A 16,864-nucleotide genomic window follows, 5' to 3' on the forward strand; every position below is an offset into this window, starting at 1 on the left:
GCCCTCTACTCCCTATATACTCATGACTGTCTGCCCAGATTCTGCTCTAACTCCATCTACAAATTTGCAAATGATACCACTGTACTGGGCCGTATCTCAAATAATGATGAATCGGAGTACAGGAAAGAGACAGAGAGCTGAGTGACATGGTGTCATGACAACAACCTTTCCCTCAATGTCAGCAAAACAAAAGAGCTTGGTCATTGACTTCAGGAAAGGGGGGCGGTGTACATACACCTGTCTACATCAATGGTGCTGAGGTCGAGAGGGTTGAGAGCTTCAAGTTCCTCGGAGTGAACATCACCAATAGCCTGTCCTGGTCCAACCACGTAGATGTCACAGCCAAGAAAGCTCACCAGCACCTCTACTTCCCTCAGGAAGCTAAAGAAATTTGGCACGTCCCCTTTGACACTCACCAACATTTATCAATACACCATAGAAAGCATCCTATCTGGATGCATCACAGCTTGGTACAGCAACTGCTCTGCCCATGACTGCAAGAAACTGAAGAGAGTTGTGGACACAGCCCAGCACGTCATGGAAACCAGCCTGTCTTCCATGGACTCTGTCTATACCTCTCGCTGCCTTGGTGAAGCAGCCAGCATAATTGAAGACCCCAACCACCCAGAACATTCTCTCTTCTCTCCTCTCCCATCAGGCAGAAGATACAGGAGCCTGTCTATACTCTCTCGCTGCCTTGGTGAAGCAGCCAGCATAACTGAAGACCCCAACCACCCAGAACATTCTCTCTTCTCTCCTCTCCCATCAGGCAGAAGATACAGGAGCCTGAGGGCACATACTGAGGAAGTAAAGGGTTAACAAACTGTGCCTCACTGTGACTACACATATAACTGATGGAAAAATACCTTGCAAGCAAGAGCACGCAAGCTACTGACTCATGGATAAGCGATAATTACTGTGTCCGGAACCTTGGTTGCAGGCCAGTTATGAGGGTGATACCTGTCTTTGAATCTCTTGATTATAACTCAATTATGTTGGACAATAGGTGCGATGCCTGTCTTTAATCTCTGAGGCCTGACCGAAACTCGCGGCGCCCGCATTCATTAAGTGTGCATGATATCTGTATAAATTTCTGTCTGCTCCTTTGTACGAGAGAGACCTCGGGAAGTGACTCTCAACGAGTGCTGAAGAGACCTCTCCTTAGCGGTATACTGCTAATAAACGTGTTTTATCGAATCGACCTGTTGGCACTGTGTTACTTTGCAGTGGACAGAAGTGGGAACTTAAAATCGGGACGACAATACCACCAGGCTCAAGGACAGCTTCTATCCCACAGTGATAAGACTATTGAACGGTTCCCTTGTATGTTGAGATGGACCCTTGACCTCACAATCTACGTTGTTGTGAACTTGCACCTTATGTCTACCTGCAATGCACTTCCCTGTAGCTGTGACACTTTTGAGATGGACCCTTGACCTCACAATCTACGTTGTTGTGAACTTGCACCTTATTGTCTACCTGCAATGCACTTCCCTGTAGCTGTGACACTTTACTCTGAATTCTGTTATTGCTTTTTTTTGCCTGTACTACCTCAATGCACTCTGTACTAACATTGGTCAGGAAATGCCCTGGAGTATTGTGTTTAGTTCTGGTTGCCACACTACAGAAAGGATGTGGTAGTATTGGAAAGAATGCACAAGAGATTCACCAGGATGTTGCCTGCAATGGAGGACTTTACCTATAAGGAAAGATTGCCATAGGCTGGGTTTATTCTCACTTGGGAGTCATAAAATTATGGAGCAGAGAAACAGCTCGTAGACACAACTCGTCCATGCCAACCAAGGTGCCTGATCTAGTCCAATTTTCCTGTATTTGGCCCATATCCCTCTGAACCTTTCCTGTCCATGTCTTTTAAATGTTGTAATTGTACCTGTCTCTACCACTTTCTCTGGAAGCTCGTTCCATATACCCACCACCTTCCGAGTGGAACAGCTTGCCCCTCATGTCCCTTTTTAAATATTTCCCCTCTCACCGTAAATGTATTCCCTCTAGTTTTAGACTCCCCTACCCTGGGGAAAAAGACCATGACCATCCACCTTATCTCTACCCCTCATGATTTTATAAACCTCTGTCAAGTCACTCCTCAGCCTCAGTGCCTCCAGGGAAAACCCTGCAGGTCAAGAGGGTTGAGAGCTTCAAGTTCCTAGGAGAGAACATCACTAATAGCCTGTCCCGGTCTAACCACGTAGATGCCACGGCCAAGAAAGTTCACCCGCACCTCTACTTCCTCTGGAGGCTAAAGAAATTTGGCATGTCTCCCTTAACACTCACCAACTTTTATTGATGCATTATAGAAAGCATCTTATCTGGGTGCATTGCGGCTTGGTATGGCAACTGCTTTGCCCAGGACCGCAAGAAACTGCAGAGAGTTGTGGACATACATCACATCACGGAAACCAGCCTCCCCTCCATGGACAATATTTTGTACAGCTGCAACATGGCATCCCAACTCTTGCACTCCACGTTAAGTCTTTCCTGCCCGAGAAAGATCCATTTTTTCTAACTGTCTTCTAGGAGATTACCATAGAACATCTGTAACCTGGAGCTTTGAAAAGAGGAGAGTCTCTGTGCTTGTGAGTTTCACCTTGCAGGAGTCTAAAAGAAGCACATTTGCAAATTGTTAATTGTTGTTTGGCTAAATGACAGCAACCAATAAAAAGGTTGGGTCAAGCAGAGCGGCCATTTTGGAGTGGACCAGTGTTGCAGTGGGGAACTGAGGCTTTGGCGAGAGGAGGTAGGAGGCCAAGGCAAGTCTCTGGTAAGTTTCTTTCTTTCTTTGATTTTTCCTTTACTGCCAGGCAATAGTTAGAATGGCTCCAGGGCGAGTGGTGTGTTCATCTTGTGAGATGTGGGAGTTCTAGGAGACCTCCAGTCACCCTGATAGCTACATCTGCACTGTGCCTCCAGCTGCAGCTCCTTACAGACCGTGTTAGGGAACTTGAGCTGCAGCTGGACGACCTTCGGCTCCTACAGGAGAAAGAGGAGTTCATAGAGAAGAGCTAAAGGAAGGCAGTCATTCCTAAGCTGCAGGAGGCAGGTAGCTGGGTGACTGTCAGGAGAAAAACAGGAGAACAAGGAGCCTGGTTGTGTGGCACAGAAGGAAAGGGTAGAGGAGAGCAGTAGTGATAGGGGATTCAATAGTAATGGGGGCACACAGGAGATTCTGTGGACATGAAAGAGACTCCCGGATGATATGTTGCCTCCCAGGTGCCAGGGTCTGGGACTCTCGGATCTAGTCAACAGCATTTCTGAAGGGGGGGAGTGTGAACAGCCAGAAGTCATGGTACATACTGGTACCAATGACATAGGTAGGAAAAGGGATGAGGTCCTGAAGAGGGAATATAGGGAGCTAGGTAGGAAGCTGAAAAAGCAGGATCTCAAGGGTAGTAATCTCTGGATTGCTGCCTGTGCCACATGCCAGTGAGGGTAAGAACAGGTTGATTTGGCAGATGAATGCATGGCTGAGGAGTTAGTACAAGGGGCAGGGTTTCAGATTTGTGGATCATTGGGATCTCTTCTGGGGAAGGTATGACTTGTATAAAGGGGATGGGTTACACCTGAACTGGAGGGGGACGAATATTCTTGCGGGCAGGTTTGGTAGCGCTGTTGTGGAGGGTTTAAGCCAGTGTGGTAGAGGGATTAGAACCCAAGTGATAGGTCAGAGGTTGGTGCATTTAGTGTTCAAGTAGAAGCAGCATGTAGAAAGACTGCGAGGAAGGATAGGCAGTTGATAGGGCAAAACTGCAGTCAGTTGGACAGGCTGAAGTGTGTCTACTTTAATGTGAGAAGTATCAGGAACAAGGGTGATAAACTTAGATCATGTAAGTACATGGAACTACGACGTTGTGGCCTTTACAGAGACTTGGCTGTCATAAGGGCAGGAATGGCTGCTGGATATTCCGGGGTTTAGATGTTCCAAAAGGGACAGGGGCGGAGGTAAAAGAGGTGGGGGAGTGGCTTTGCTGATCAAGGACAGTATCACAGCTGTAGAAAGGGAGGGCGTCCTGGAGGTATCGTCTACTGAGTCAGTGTGGGTGGAAGTCAGAAAAAGGAAGGGAGCAATCACTCTATTGGGAGTATTCTACAGAACCCCCAATAGCAGCAGAGACTGAGAAGCAGATCAGGAGGCAGATTTTGGAAAGGTGTAAAAATAACAGGGTTGTTGTCATGGATGATTTCAACTTCCCTTATATTGATTAGCACCTCCTTAGTGTAAAGGGGATAGATGGGGCAGTTTGTTGGGAGTGTCCAGGAAGGATTCCTGACACAGTATGTGGATAGGCAGACTAGAGAAGAGGCCATACTGGACCTGGTACTAGGCAATGAGCCTGATCAGGGTTCAGATCTCTTGGTGGGAGAGCATTTTGGAGACAGTGACCATAACTCCTTGACCTTTACCATAGCAGACAATATGGGAAAGTATTTAATTGGGGGAGGGGGAAGTAAGATGCTATTAGACAGGAACTTGGGAGCGTAACTTGGGAACAGATGTTCTTGGGGAAGTGCACAGCAGAAATGTGGAGGTTGTTTCGGGAGTACTTGCATGGGCTTCTGGATAAGTTTGTCCAAATAAGGGAGGGTAAGGATGGTAGAGTGAAGGAACCATGGTTGACAAAAGACATAAAATATCTTGTCAAGAGGAAGAAAGAAACCTACCTAAGGTTTAGAAAGCAAGGATCAGACAGGGCTCTGGAGAATTACAAGGTAGCCAAAAGGGAGCTTAAGAATGGACTTAGCAGAGCTATAAGGGGGCATGAGAAGGCCTTGGCGAATAAGATTAAGGAAAACCTCAAGGCATTTTACATGTATGTGAAGAATAGGAGGATGACTAGAGTGAGGGTAGGACTGATCAAGGATAAAAGAGAAAACATGTGCCTGGAGTCGGAAGGGGTAGGGGAGGTCCTTAATGAATACTTTGCTTCGGTATTCACCAGTGAGAGAGACCTTCATGTGAGCATGGCGTACAACAGGCTGATATGCTATGGCATGTCAACGTGAAGAAAGAGGATGTGCTGGAACTTTTGAAAAACATTAGGGCAGATAAGTCACCAGGGCCGGACGGGATATATCCAAGGTTATTACGGCAAGCGAGGGAAGGGCGCCTTTGGCGATGATCTTAGCGTCCTCACTAGCCACAGGGGTAGTGCCAGATGATTGGAGGTTGCAAATGTTGTTCCTTTGTTTAAAATAGGGATAACCCTGGGAATTACAGACCAGTGAGTCTTACTTTAATGGTGGGCAAGTTACTGGAGAAGATTCTTAGAGACAGGATTTACAGGCATTTGAAGCATAGGCTGTTTAAGGGCAGTCAGTATGGCTTTGTGAGGGGCAGGTCATGCCTCACAAGCCTGATTGATTTCTTTGAGGATGTGACAAAGCACATTGATGAAGGTAGAGCGGTGGATGTGGTGTACATGGATTTTAGTAAGGCGTTTGATCAGGTTCCTCATGGAAGGCTCATTCAGAATGGCAGGACTCTTAGCAGTGTGGAGGCCACGTCCACAGATCCCTCAAGGTTGCCGCGCAGGTTGAAAGGGTTGTTAAGAAGGCATATAGTGTGTCGGTCTTCATTAGTTGGGGTATTGAATTTAAGAGCCACCAGGTAATGTTGCAGCTCTATAAAACTCTGGTTAGACCACACTCGGAGTATTGTGTTCATTTCTGGTTGCCTCACTATAGAAAGCATATGGAAGCTTTAGAGAGGGTGCAGAAGAGATTTACCAGGATGTTGCCTGGATTGGAGAGCATGTCTTATGAGGATAGGTTGAATGAGCTAGGGATTTTCTCTTTGGAGCGAAGGAGGATGAGAGGTGACTTGATAGAGGTGTACAAGATGATGAGGCATAGATCGAGTGTACAGTCAAAGACTTTTTCCCAGGGTGAAAATGGCTAACATGAGGAGGCATTATTTTAAGGTGACTGGAGGAAGGTATGGGGGGGATGTCAGAAGCAAGATTTTTTACACAAAGAGTGGTGGGTGTGTGGAACACACTGCCGGCAGAGGTGGTGGAGGCAGATACATTAGGAACATTTAAGAGACTCTTAGATACCCACATGAATGATAGAGAAATGGAGAGCTATGTTGGAGGGAAGGGTTAAATAGTTCTTGAAGTAGGATAAAAAAAATTGGCACAACATCATGGCTTGAAGGATCTGTACTGTGCTGTAATGTTCTATGTTCATGTTAACACACTTCCCCCAATAGCATTACCTTATATCTTGTAGCCCTTTATGTAGCATCTTAATGAATGCCTTCTGGAAATTCAAATACAGAACATCTACAGGTTCCCCTCTCATGACTCTGCTTATTTATTATATCCTTGAAGAACTTTAGCAAATTTGTCAAACCTGATTTCCTTTCCATAAAACCATGTTGGTATGAATGCATTAAGCCTTTTTAAATGTCTAGCTACTTCTCCCTTGATTTTAAACTCCAGCAGCCTCTGAACAACAGATGTTAAGCTAATTAGCCTATAGTTTTTTGCTTTTTGTCTTACTCCTTTCTTAAACAAATGCATCACGTTCATGGTTTTCCAGTCTGCTGATACACTCTTGGAACCGAGTGAGTTTTGAAAAACTTCAGCCAGCAGATCTGCTATCTTTTAAAACTCAAATGCAGGCCACCAGGTACTGCTGAGTTGTCTGCCTTCAGTCTCATTAGTTTTTTTTCGATATTTTGTCCCTCATGGTTGGGATTATTACACATTCTTCCTTCCTATTTGGAAACAGTCTATCTATTATCCTTAGAATATTTGCACTGTAAAGACTGGTGCAAAGAACTGGTTTAAATTACCTATCATTTTCTTAATTCCAATTATTAATTCCCCAGTCTCACTCTCTGTGGGTCCTACACTTAACTATCCTCTTCCTCTTTTGTCTCTTGTGTCCTTTATCCTCGTGTCTTTTCCTTTTATATATGCATTGAAGCTGTAGCTGTCTGTTTTGATAATACTTACCATTTAGTCTCATAATTAATTTTCTCCCTCCTTATTAGCTTTTTAGTGCTCCACTGCTGGTTCCTGAAACATTCCCATTTCTCTGGTCCTGTGCTATCTTGGTCATGCTGCAACCACATCTCTATATAGCTATTAAATCAAACTTACTTACTTCTATTTGTGTCATCAACTCATCTATCTTGTGACAAGTCCTATAAGCATTCAGATAAAGGATCTAAAGCTTTAATTTTATACAAATTATTAAATCTGGTTACAACTTCTGCCACACATTATTGCTTCCATTTGCTGACGCTTCTTAAGAGTCATCACAGAAACAGCCCCATCGACCCAACTCGTCAAGGTATCAAGTTTGCAGATGATACCACTATAGAGGGCTATATCTCAAATAATGATGAGTCGGAGTACAAGAAGGAGTTAGAGAGCTGAGTGACATGGTGTCATGACAACAACCTTTCCCTCAATGTCAGCAAAACAAAAGAGTTGGTGCTTCTGTCTACATCAACAGTGCTGAGGTCGAGAGGGTTAACAGCTTCAAGTTCCTTAGAGTTAACATCACCAATAACCTGTCCTGGTCCAACCATGTAGACTCCACGGCCAAGAAAGCTCACCGTGAGCCTCTACTTCCACAGGAGGCTGAAGAAATTTGGCATGTCCCCCTTTACACTCACTAACTTTTATCAATGCACCATAGAAAGCATCTTATCTGGATGCACCACAGCTTGGTATGGCAACTGCTCTGCCCAGGACATCAAGCCCAGCACATCATGGCAACCAGCCTCCCCTCCATGGACTCTGTCTACAGTTCTTATGGCCTCAGAAAAAATCCAGCATAATTGAAGACCTCACCCACCCCAGAAATCTCTCTTCTCCCCTCTCTCATTGGGCAGAAGATACATAAGCCTGAAAGCACGTACCACCAGGCTCAAGGATAGCTTCTGTCCCACTGTATAAGACTATTGAACAGTTCCCTAGTATGATAAAATGGACTCTTGACCTCACAATCTACCTCGTTATGACCTTGCACCTTATTGTCTACCTGCACTGCACTTTCTCTGTGGCTGTGACACTTTACTCTGCATTCTGTATTGTTTTACCTTGTACTACCTCAATGCACTGTGTAATGAATTGATCTGTATGAACCCTATGAAGACAAGTTTTTCACTGTACTTTGGTACAAATGACAATAATAAACCAATTTCAATTGTCCATGCCAACTAAAATGTCTACTCCCAGTGTGGTCTCAACAACAACTTGTACAGTTGTACCATGATATCCCAACTCCTAAGCTCAATGCCCTGACTGAGAAGGCAAGTGTGCCAAATGCCTTTCACCACTCTATCTGATTTTCTCACGTGTTGATTTTCATTCACTCCTTCGCTACCCAGTGCCACTGCACTCCCATTTCTTTTTGATTTATTAAACATCCCAACACTTGCCCCTCCCCCACCCCTCTAATTAGTTCAAACCTAGTCAAAAATAAAACAGAAAATGCTGGTAATACACATCTATGAGAAAAGAAGCAGAGTTAATGTTTGAAGACCTTTAGTGAGAACTGGTAAGGAGACACAAGAAGCCCATTAAACTGCAGGGAGGATTAATAAGGGGGGGGGGGGCAAAATGCCTCTGATAGGGTAAATCCAGTGTGACCACAGGATAAACTGTAAACAAGATCATGTGCTCAATGAGTGAATGGGAGCAGTTAGAGAGTGAGAACATAGACAAAATAATGTAAGAGATGAGAAATTCTGAGCAAGAAGATATGCCTGGCAGGTTAAGCTGGGCATGTCCTCCACTTCCAGAGGGGGAAGAAAGCCAAGCTGAGCCAATATCGCAATGACGACTGATAGATTGGAGAAGTCAAGTTGCCTGAAGCTGGAGAACTCTATCTCATCCAAAAGGCTGTAATGTGCTCAGATGGAAAATGAGGTGCTGTTCCTCAAGCTTGCGTTGTACAGTACAGGAGGCCACAGACCAATAGGTCAGGTGGGATAGAGAATTGAAGTGCCAGGCAACAGGAAGCACAGGGTTGTCCTTGCTCTGAAAAGCAGCCACCTGTTCATTGTGGAGAAGACCACATCTAATGCAATACACTAAACGAATTGCTGCTTCACCTGGAAAGGCTGTTTGGGCCCTTGGATGGCGGAAAGGGAAGAGGTGAAAAGACGTGTGTTGCATCGTCTGATATTGCAAGGGAAAGTGCCGTAAGAAAGTGGATGGTTGGGAGGAATGGAACGTGATTTCTGTCTTGACTCTCTTGCCTTATTCTGCCTCAGTAGCTTCTGTTTTGTTGCTTGTCTTTGATAAGATGTTGACCAAAGCCCACTTCCAAAGCCACATCTCTTTCCTTAGCAAATGTCCCCGGTTCCAACTCATCCCACATGGATTCCAACTGAAATTCTGCCCTTCACAACTCAGACCCGCCCAGGATCACAGTCACTGCCCAGTCAATAACCCTGGTTATGTGATTCACCAGGACACTTGGTTCAAATGGTTCCAACAGCTCTCTCTTCCCTCTGTACAAATCTGCCAATTTGCACGTGGCTCAGGTGATAATCCTGAGATTATTATCTTTACAGTTCTGCTTTTTAATTTTCTATGATCTGCTCATAATCCCCCAGCAAATCTTCCTTCCTAGTCCTAGCTATTTTGTCAGTGCCTATGTGGACTACAACAACTGGACACTCTCCATGTAGCTCTCCAGCTCAGAAGAGCTGTCCTGAATCCTGGAACCGGGCAGGCAACACGGCCTTTAAGATTGTCTTTGCAGCAGGGAGAGTAGCTATTCCCCTAACAATTCTATTCTCTATGAGTACAACATTTTTCATTTCTCCTACAACTACAGTTCTACGGACAGTTTATAAGTCCTTCCTGCAGTCCCCAACTCCCTCTGAATAGGGAACAAGAATCTCATACCTGTTAGACAAGGGTGAGGCTGAGGCTCCTTCAGAGCTACCCTATGGATACCTCTACTCTGTTGCAGCCACATCCTTCAGTCCCTTATCAATGACCATATTCAAAGTAAGTAGCTAAGAAATATGACTGCTTCCTGGAACACAAGATAACGTCATTGCTGAGCTGAACTTCAACATATCTCAGGGTTTTGTTTAAACCTTTGTGAGTTCTCAAACAATAGTTTGCAAGGCCATTGGATGTATTGCTTCATCCTATCAGCTGCACTATTTGGAATTTGTAACAGGCAGTTTTAGTAACTAGCCTTTGCATCAACAGATAACTTACAACACCTTTAACTCTTTAGCACTGAGAAATTATTTGAAAAATTTTACAAAGATATAAAATCCAGAAATCATTTGTTCCCCAATCTTTTAAGGGATAAACATTAACTATATGATTTAGCATACATCCTTACAAAATTCAGCAGGTGAAACCACTTTCTTCATTGTACTCACCTGATCACGTATGTCTTCCAGTTGTGATAGTTGTATTTCCATAAGTTTAACCTTACGTTGAAGTTTATCTACTGCAACATTGGTTTCATCGGTTTTCTGAAAGTTCAATTTTATAGTATCAGTTCACTTCAACTGAAAGAGGACAAAGACAGAAACAGCCTTGAAGTTAATTTTCTGTCTTTGGAAAATAAACATTTTAATTATAGTGATAAGACCTATAAATTCTTTTAGGTGGTTCAATGCTAGAAATTTGATCTAAGATCAGTCCTTTTGGACAAGGGGCATGAAATTTGCAAAAATAGTGCGAGATTCATTTGCAAAAGGCATGGGCCACACACACACACACCAACCACCCCCCCCCCCCCCCCCCCCCCCCACACCCACCCTAAAGAAGGCACTGCTTAAGGGAACCTTTTCTTGCTTTATGGTTTGGATCCTGCAGCAGGGAACTACGGCTTTATTTATAGTTTGCTTTCCCTCTTCTCTACTGGACCTGAGATCTGATAAGGCTCTTGCCATTGCCACCAGAACACTGATCCACCTTTCCCAGTTTAATCACACGTCATTTTTCATGCCCTAATCCAATTGTGTCTGCAATCCTTCTTCTCCAACCTAATTGCATTCCATCCTTCTCTGATTCAATTCTGTCTCTGACCCAATTTGCCCAACCTGATTGCAACCCTAATGCTCCCATACCAACCTAATCCTGTCCCGTTCCTAAATACTATTAGCATCTTTTGCATAACAATTAATAATATAATGTGCAGGTATGTTAGGAACCCCTAGAGAAAGCTAAATTGGACACCTGTGGAGGAAGTGTGCTGGCAACACAGCGAGTAATTAATTCACATGAATTTGACCTAGCACAGGTTAACACATTAAATTCGAACCTTGACCTCATGATATCATGATTTCTCCTACTACTCAGGACTAGCCATACTGTTGCTGACTCTGGTGAACATTCATGGGATCTAATTCTCTGAGTGGCTACCATCAATTGAAAGTAGATGCTGATTGTAGCTAAGTTTGTATGTCTTAATAAGGAAATATGTTTTATCCGTGACTAACGGTAGAAATCATTGTAAAGGTTTACCAAGCTTAGTGAAGGCTACAGTAGAGCATGGATGACAGTGGGCATCCCAACTTTCAAATGCAGCTCTGGAGGCCTTGTCCAACAAGATGGTGAGGAAAGTGGTCTTTCACCAGACAGTTGCAGGAAGGCCTCCAGATTGTTTTGTGGTAGTAAAAAAAAGGATTGCTAATGAGGTCAATGGCAGGAGTGAGGCCCAACGACAAGGATGTTGTGTTGCAAAAAGTTGAATGACCTAGCATGTGGTCAAAGACAGTGACTACATCATCAAAAACCACATAAAAGATGCCTATAACTAATCTAGCAACATTCTCTATTACTTGGGGCTCTAAAATTCGTAGGCCCCACCATCTCATCACAAAGCTTTCAAGTTTTATACCCACATCTCACAGCTTCTATCAAATTTCAGCAGTTCAAATATAGCAGGCGTATCCACGTTGCAAGACATGCATTAGCATACTGCTCTCTCACTTATCAGGAAGGACAGCATACAATAGCAGAGCAAGGTTGGGTTTGAGGATAGTGGCTGATTGCCCAGGCCATTATCTTACTGGCTGTGGAAGATGGAGTGATAATCTTTACTGAAGTGGCTATCACAGAATCATTACCAGTGGAGACATGGAGAGTAGCATAAATCACTGTTTTTCATACCTGATCCCTCTTCTTACCTCCCATTTACCCCTTAATCTCTTCAGATGTACAAGTAGCACATGGCTTTTATCTTGGTCCCCTCCCGTAACCTTACCCTCTTGTTTTTTTTAATTAGCCAAATATGTTCCACTAGGACAGACGGCAATCAAGCCAGAGAACAAAGAATGTATCCTTCCTTTTATCTGATACCCCCAGTCACAAGCTCAGATACTGCCACAATGAAGGTGGCTTAGAGATTGGATCTGCATAGGACAGCATGGTAGCGTGGCGGTTAGCGCGACACTATTACAGCGCCAGCGATCGGGGTTCGATTCCTGTCGCTGTCTGTAAGGAGTTTGTATGTTCTCCCGTGTCTGCGTGGGTTTCCTCCGGGTGCTCCGGTTTTCTCCCACATTCCAAAGACGTACAGGCAGGCTAATATAGGTTTAAAATGGGCGGCGCGGACTCGTTGGGCCAGAAGGGCCTGCTACCATGCTGTAAATAAAATTTAAATTTAAAGAATTTTTTTAAAAATTTAAAAATATGGTCAGTAAACAGGCATGAGCAGAGAAGAGGGAAATGGTATTCTGGGTGTCAGTTTCTTGGAGGATGAAGTTACACATTAGTTCTTCTCCAGAGGAATCAGATGAACAAGACAACCCTTTCATTCCCAAAAATCGATCTAGTGATGCAAGTCTGAACTGCCTCCAATGTAGGTACATCAAATAAAGCAACCAAAACTGTACACAGTACATCTAGTGTAGTCTTACCTCGGTCCTGTACAGCTGTACCAAGAGTTCCCTACTTTTGTACTCCATCCCTCTTGCAATATAGACAAACAACAGTGCTTTTAATGATTTTCTGTACCTGCATGCCAACTTTGTGTGTTTTCTGTACAACGGCATCCAGATCCTTATGTATAACATTTTTCAGTCTTGTTCCATTTAAACAACATGCTGCTTTACTATACTTCCAACCAAAGTGGCTATCCTCATAGAACATTACAGAACAGTACAGGCCCTTCAGCCCACGATGTTGTGCCGACATTTTATCCTGCTCCAAGATCTATTTAACCCTTCCCTCACACATAGCGCTTCATTTTTCTATCATTCATGTGCCTATCTAACAGTTTCTTAAATGTCCCTAATCTATCTGCCTCCTCCACCTCTGGCGGCAGTGCGTTCCACGCACCCACCACTCTTTGTATATAAAACAAAACAACCTGACATTCCACCCCCTCCCATACCTTCCTCCAATTGCCTTAAAATTACACCCCCTCGTGTTAGCCATATTCGCCCTGGGAAAAAAGTCTCTGACAGTCCACTCGATCCATGCCTCTTATCATCTTGTACACCTCTATCAAGTCACTTCTCATCCTTCTTCTTTCCAAAGAGAAAAGTCCAAGCTCACTCAACCTATCTTCATAAGACGTGCTCTCCAATCCAGGCAACATCCTGGTAAATCTCCTCTGCACCCTCTCTAAAGCTTCTACATCCTTCCTATAATGAAACGACCAGAACGGAACACAATACTCCGTGTGGTCTAACCAGAGTTTTATAGACCTGCAACGTTACCTGGCAGCTCTTGAACTCAATACCCGGACTAATGAAGGCCAAACCACCATATGCCTTCTTAACAACCCTATCAACCTGTGTGGCAACCTTGAGGGATCTATGGATGTGGACCCCAAGATCCCTCTGTTCCTCCACACTGCTAAGAGTCCTGCATTTAACCTTGTATTCTGCCTTCAAATTCGATCTTCCAAAGTGTATCACTTCACACTTTTCTGGGTTGAACTCCATCTGCCATTCCTCAGCCCAGCTCTGCATCCTATCAATGTCCTGGTGTAACATACAGCAAACCTACACTATCCACAACACCACCAACATTTGTGTCATCTGCAAACTTACCCTTCCACATTTTCATCCAAGTCATTTATAAAAATCACAAAGAGCAGGGGTCCCAGAACAGATCCCTGCAGAACACCAATGGTCACTGACCTCTAGGCAAAATACGCTTCATTTACCACCACCCTCTTCTACCTTATGTGTTTGTATTCATGAGCAAAGGATTTCAAAGTGTCATTAAGGATGTTGCATTTTTCCAAGGACGTTTTGAGCATATCCTTGAATTTTTTTTCCTCTTTCTACCTCTGGTAATCTGTTCCTGTGATAGAGCTCAGAACACAGTCTATTTCAGAAGTCCACTTTTGCAAATGCAAACAATTTGACCCAATCAAGAGAGCTGACAATGTGTAGGTAGGACCTCAATGTTGGGGATGTTGACCTGGGAGAGAGAGTGGTGTTGGTTTGCTTATCCTTCGAGTGAAATTATAGGATTTTGTAGACACAGCATTGGTAATATCTTTTTAGTGTGTTGAGGTGCCTGTTGCCATTCATGCAGGTCTCAGGCGCATACTTCTCAGAGCAGGGGTCACCGTTGCCTAGTACATTATCAGTTTTGCATTTGATTTTGACCAAAGGCAGTGCTGGTGTATTGAAGGTGATGGTGAATGTCTACTTTCACTGAGATATAGCTCCTGAGATACGAAATGTGTATGCTTTTAGGGTCTTGCCAGAAACTTTTATTGTCAGAGAGCAGTGTGGTGGAAAGAGAGACAGCTGATGGAGGACATTTGTCTTCTGGGTGTTAAAAGATAAGGCCCAGCCTCAGCAAATTAGTTAATATGGGCAGACACAAATATAGTCTGCATATGCAACTCGACTACCGAGGTTTGGGTGACCTTGGTTCTGGGTGTGTAGTTCTTGTAGGTTGAACAGTTTCTAACTAGTTCTGAAGATTAGTGCCACTCCAAAGAGAAACTTGTTGGAGGTAAGATGCAACATTGCGGCGAGAAAGCTGAAAGTGTCACAGCAATGACATAGCCTTGTTTGACACTTGTCTTCACTAAGATCAATTCTATTGTAGACACAGTAGGAATCATGCTTTGCATATCATATAACAAATGTAAAAAGGTCATGAATTTCAATGGCTGCTGAATTTGACATGGATGTTCCACAGTCCCTTGGTTGGTTGAGTGAAAGGCTTTACTTAGGTTGAGAAAGGCCATACATCATGGTTGGTGCCTGGTCCCTGAATTTTTCTTGGAGTTGTGTGGTGAGGTTCAAAATGCTGCAATGCAGTGAGATTATTTCCTCTGGGTGTGGAGTTTAGAACCAGGGGTCTCAGTCTCATAATATACAGTATGCCATCTAGAACATGAAAGAAACTTCTTATAAGAGATAGCTTTATTAGTCACATGCACATCGAAACACAGTGAAATATATCTTTTGCACAGTGTTCTGGGGGCAGCCCGCAAGTGTCGCCACGCTTCCGGCGCCAATATAGCATGCCCACAACTTCCTAACCTGTATGTCTTTGGAATGTGGGAGGAAACCAGAGCACCTGGAGGAAACGCACACAGACATGGAGAGAACATACAAACTCCAAATAGAAGGTGGTGAATCTTTGGAATTCTCTGCTCTGGAGCACTGTGGAGGCTCAGTGAATTCATTCAAAACAGAGATCAATAGATTTCTGAATATTAAGGGAATTAAGGGATAGGGAGATAGTGTAGGAAAACAAGTGCTATGTTAGAAGGTGGCTGGCTAAATGGTGCAGGGGGCAGGGTTTTTAAGTTCTTGGATCATTGGAACCTTTTCTGGGGAAGAGGTGACCTGTACAAGAGGGAGGGGTTGTACCTGAACTGGAGGGGAAACCAATATCCTGGCAGGGAGGTTTGTTAATGCCACTGGGGAAGATTTTAAACTAGCTTTGCAGGGGGATGGGAACCAGAAAAACAGGTCAGTAAGTGAGGGAACAGGCAGGAGGGCTGATGTCAGGGTATGTAGTATTAAGCAGATTCCTGACAACAGATGTGATGGGATGAATGGTTTGAAGTGTTTGGACTTGAATGCTCAGAGTATTATGGGCAAGAGTGATGCACTTACAGCATGGATCAGTACATGGAATTATGATGTTGTGGCCAATACAGAGACTTGGTTGAGGGAGGGACAGGAATGGGTGATCAATGTACAAGGGTGTTGAAGTTTTAAGAAGAATGGGTGGGGGGGGGTGGTAAAAGAGGGGAGGAGTTGCAGTACTAATTAGAGATAATGTATTAGCTGCACTCTGGGGAAACATAATGGAGGGCTCAGATACAGAGTCTACATGGGTAGAAATCAGGAATAGGAAGGGTGCAATCACTCTCTTGCGGGTGTACTATAGACCTCCCAATAGCCACTGGGACATTGAGGAAAGGATATGCAAACAGATTAGGGAAATGTGTAAAAATTACAGGGTTGTGGACATGGGAGACTTAACTTCCCTGATATAAATTGGGACTTTTTTTTAGTGCAAAGGGGTTAGATGGGGGCAGAATTTGTTAGGTGTATCCAGGAGGGGTTCCTAAATAAATATGTTGACAGTCCAACAAGCAGAGAGGCTATTCTGGACCTGGTGTTGGGTAATGAGCCTGGCCAGGTGACTCACCTATCAGTGGGTGAGCAATTGGGGAACAGTGACCACAGCTCAGTAACTTTCAGGATAGCTATAAGGATAGGTATGGGGCTAAGAAGAGGGTTTTAATTTGGAGCAGGGCTAATTATGAAGGCATAAGGCAGGAACTAGGTAGAGTAAACTGGGAAAACCTTTTTGCTGGCAAGTCCATATCGAGCATATGGAAAGCGTTTAAGGATCAAATACACAGGGTACAGGATAGGTATGTCCCGATTAAAAGGAAGGACATTAATGGGAAAATA

General features: G+C 44.0%; 1 protein-coding gene across 1 annotated transcript in view; it reads right to left on the minus strand.

The window, feature by feature from the left end:
- LOC127569843 (glial fibrillary acidic protein-like) overlaps window positions 1–16,864 on the minus strand; it is a 58,609-nt gene that overhangs the window by 18,288 nt on the left and 23,457 nt on the right. The window contains 1 exon segment of the mRNA XM_052014820.1: window positions 10,385–10,480. Coding sequence (XP_051870780.1) covers window positions 10,385–10,480 — 96 coding nt within the window.

Source organism: Pristis pectinata, chromosome 1, assembly GCF_009764475.1.
Source record: "Pristis pectinata isolate sPriPec2 chromosome 1, sPriPec2.1.pri, whole genome shotgun sequence".
NCBI classification, from domain to species: Eukaryota; Metazoa; Chordata; class Chondrichthyes; order Rhinopristiformes; family Pristidae; genus Pristis; species Pristis pectinata.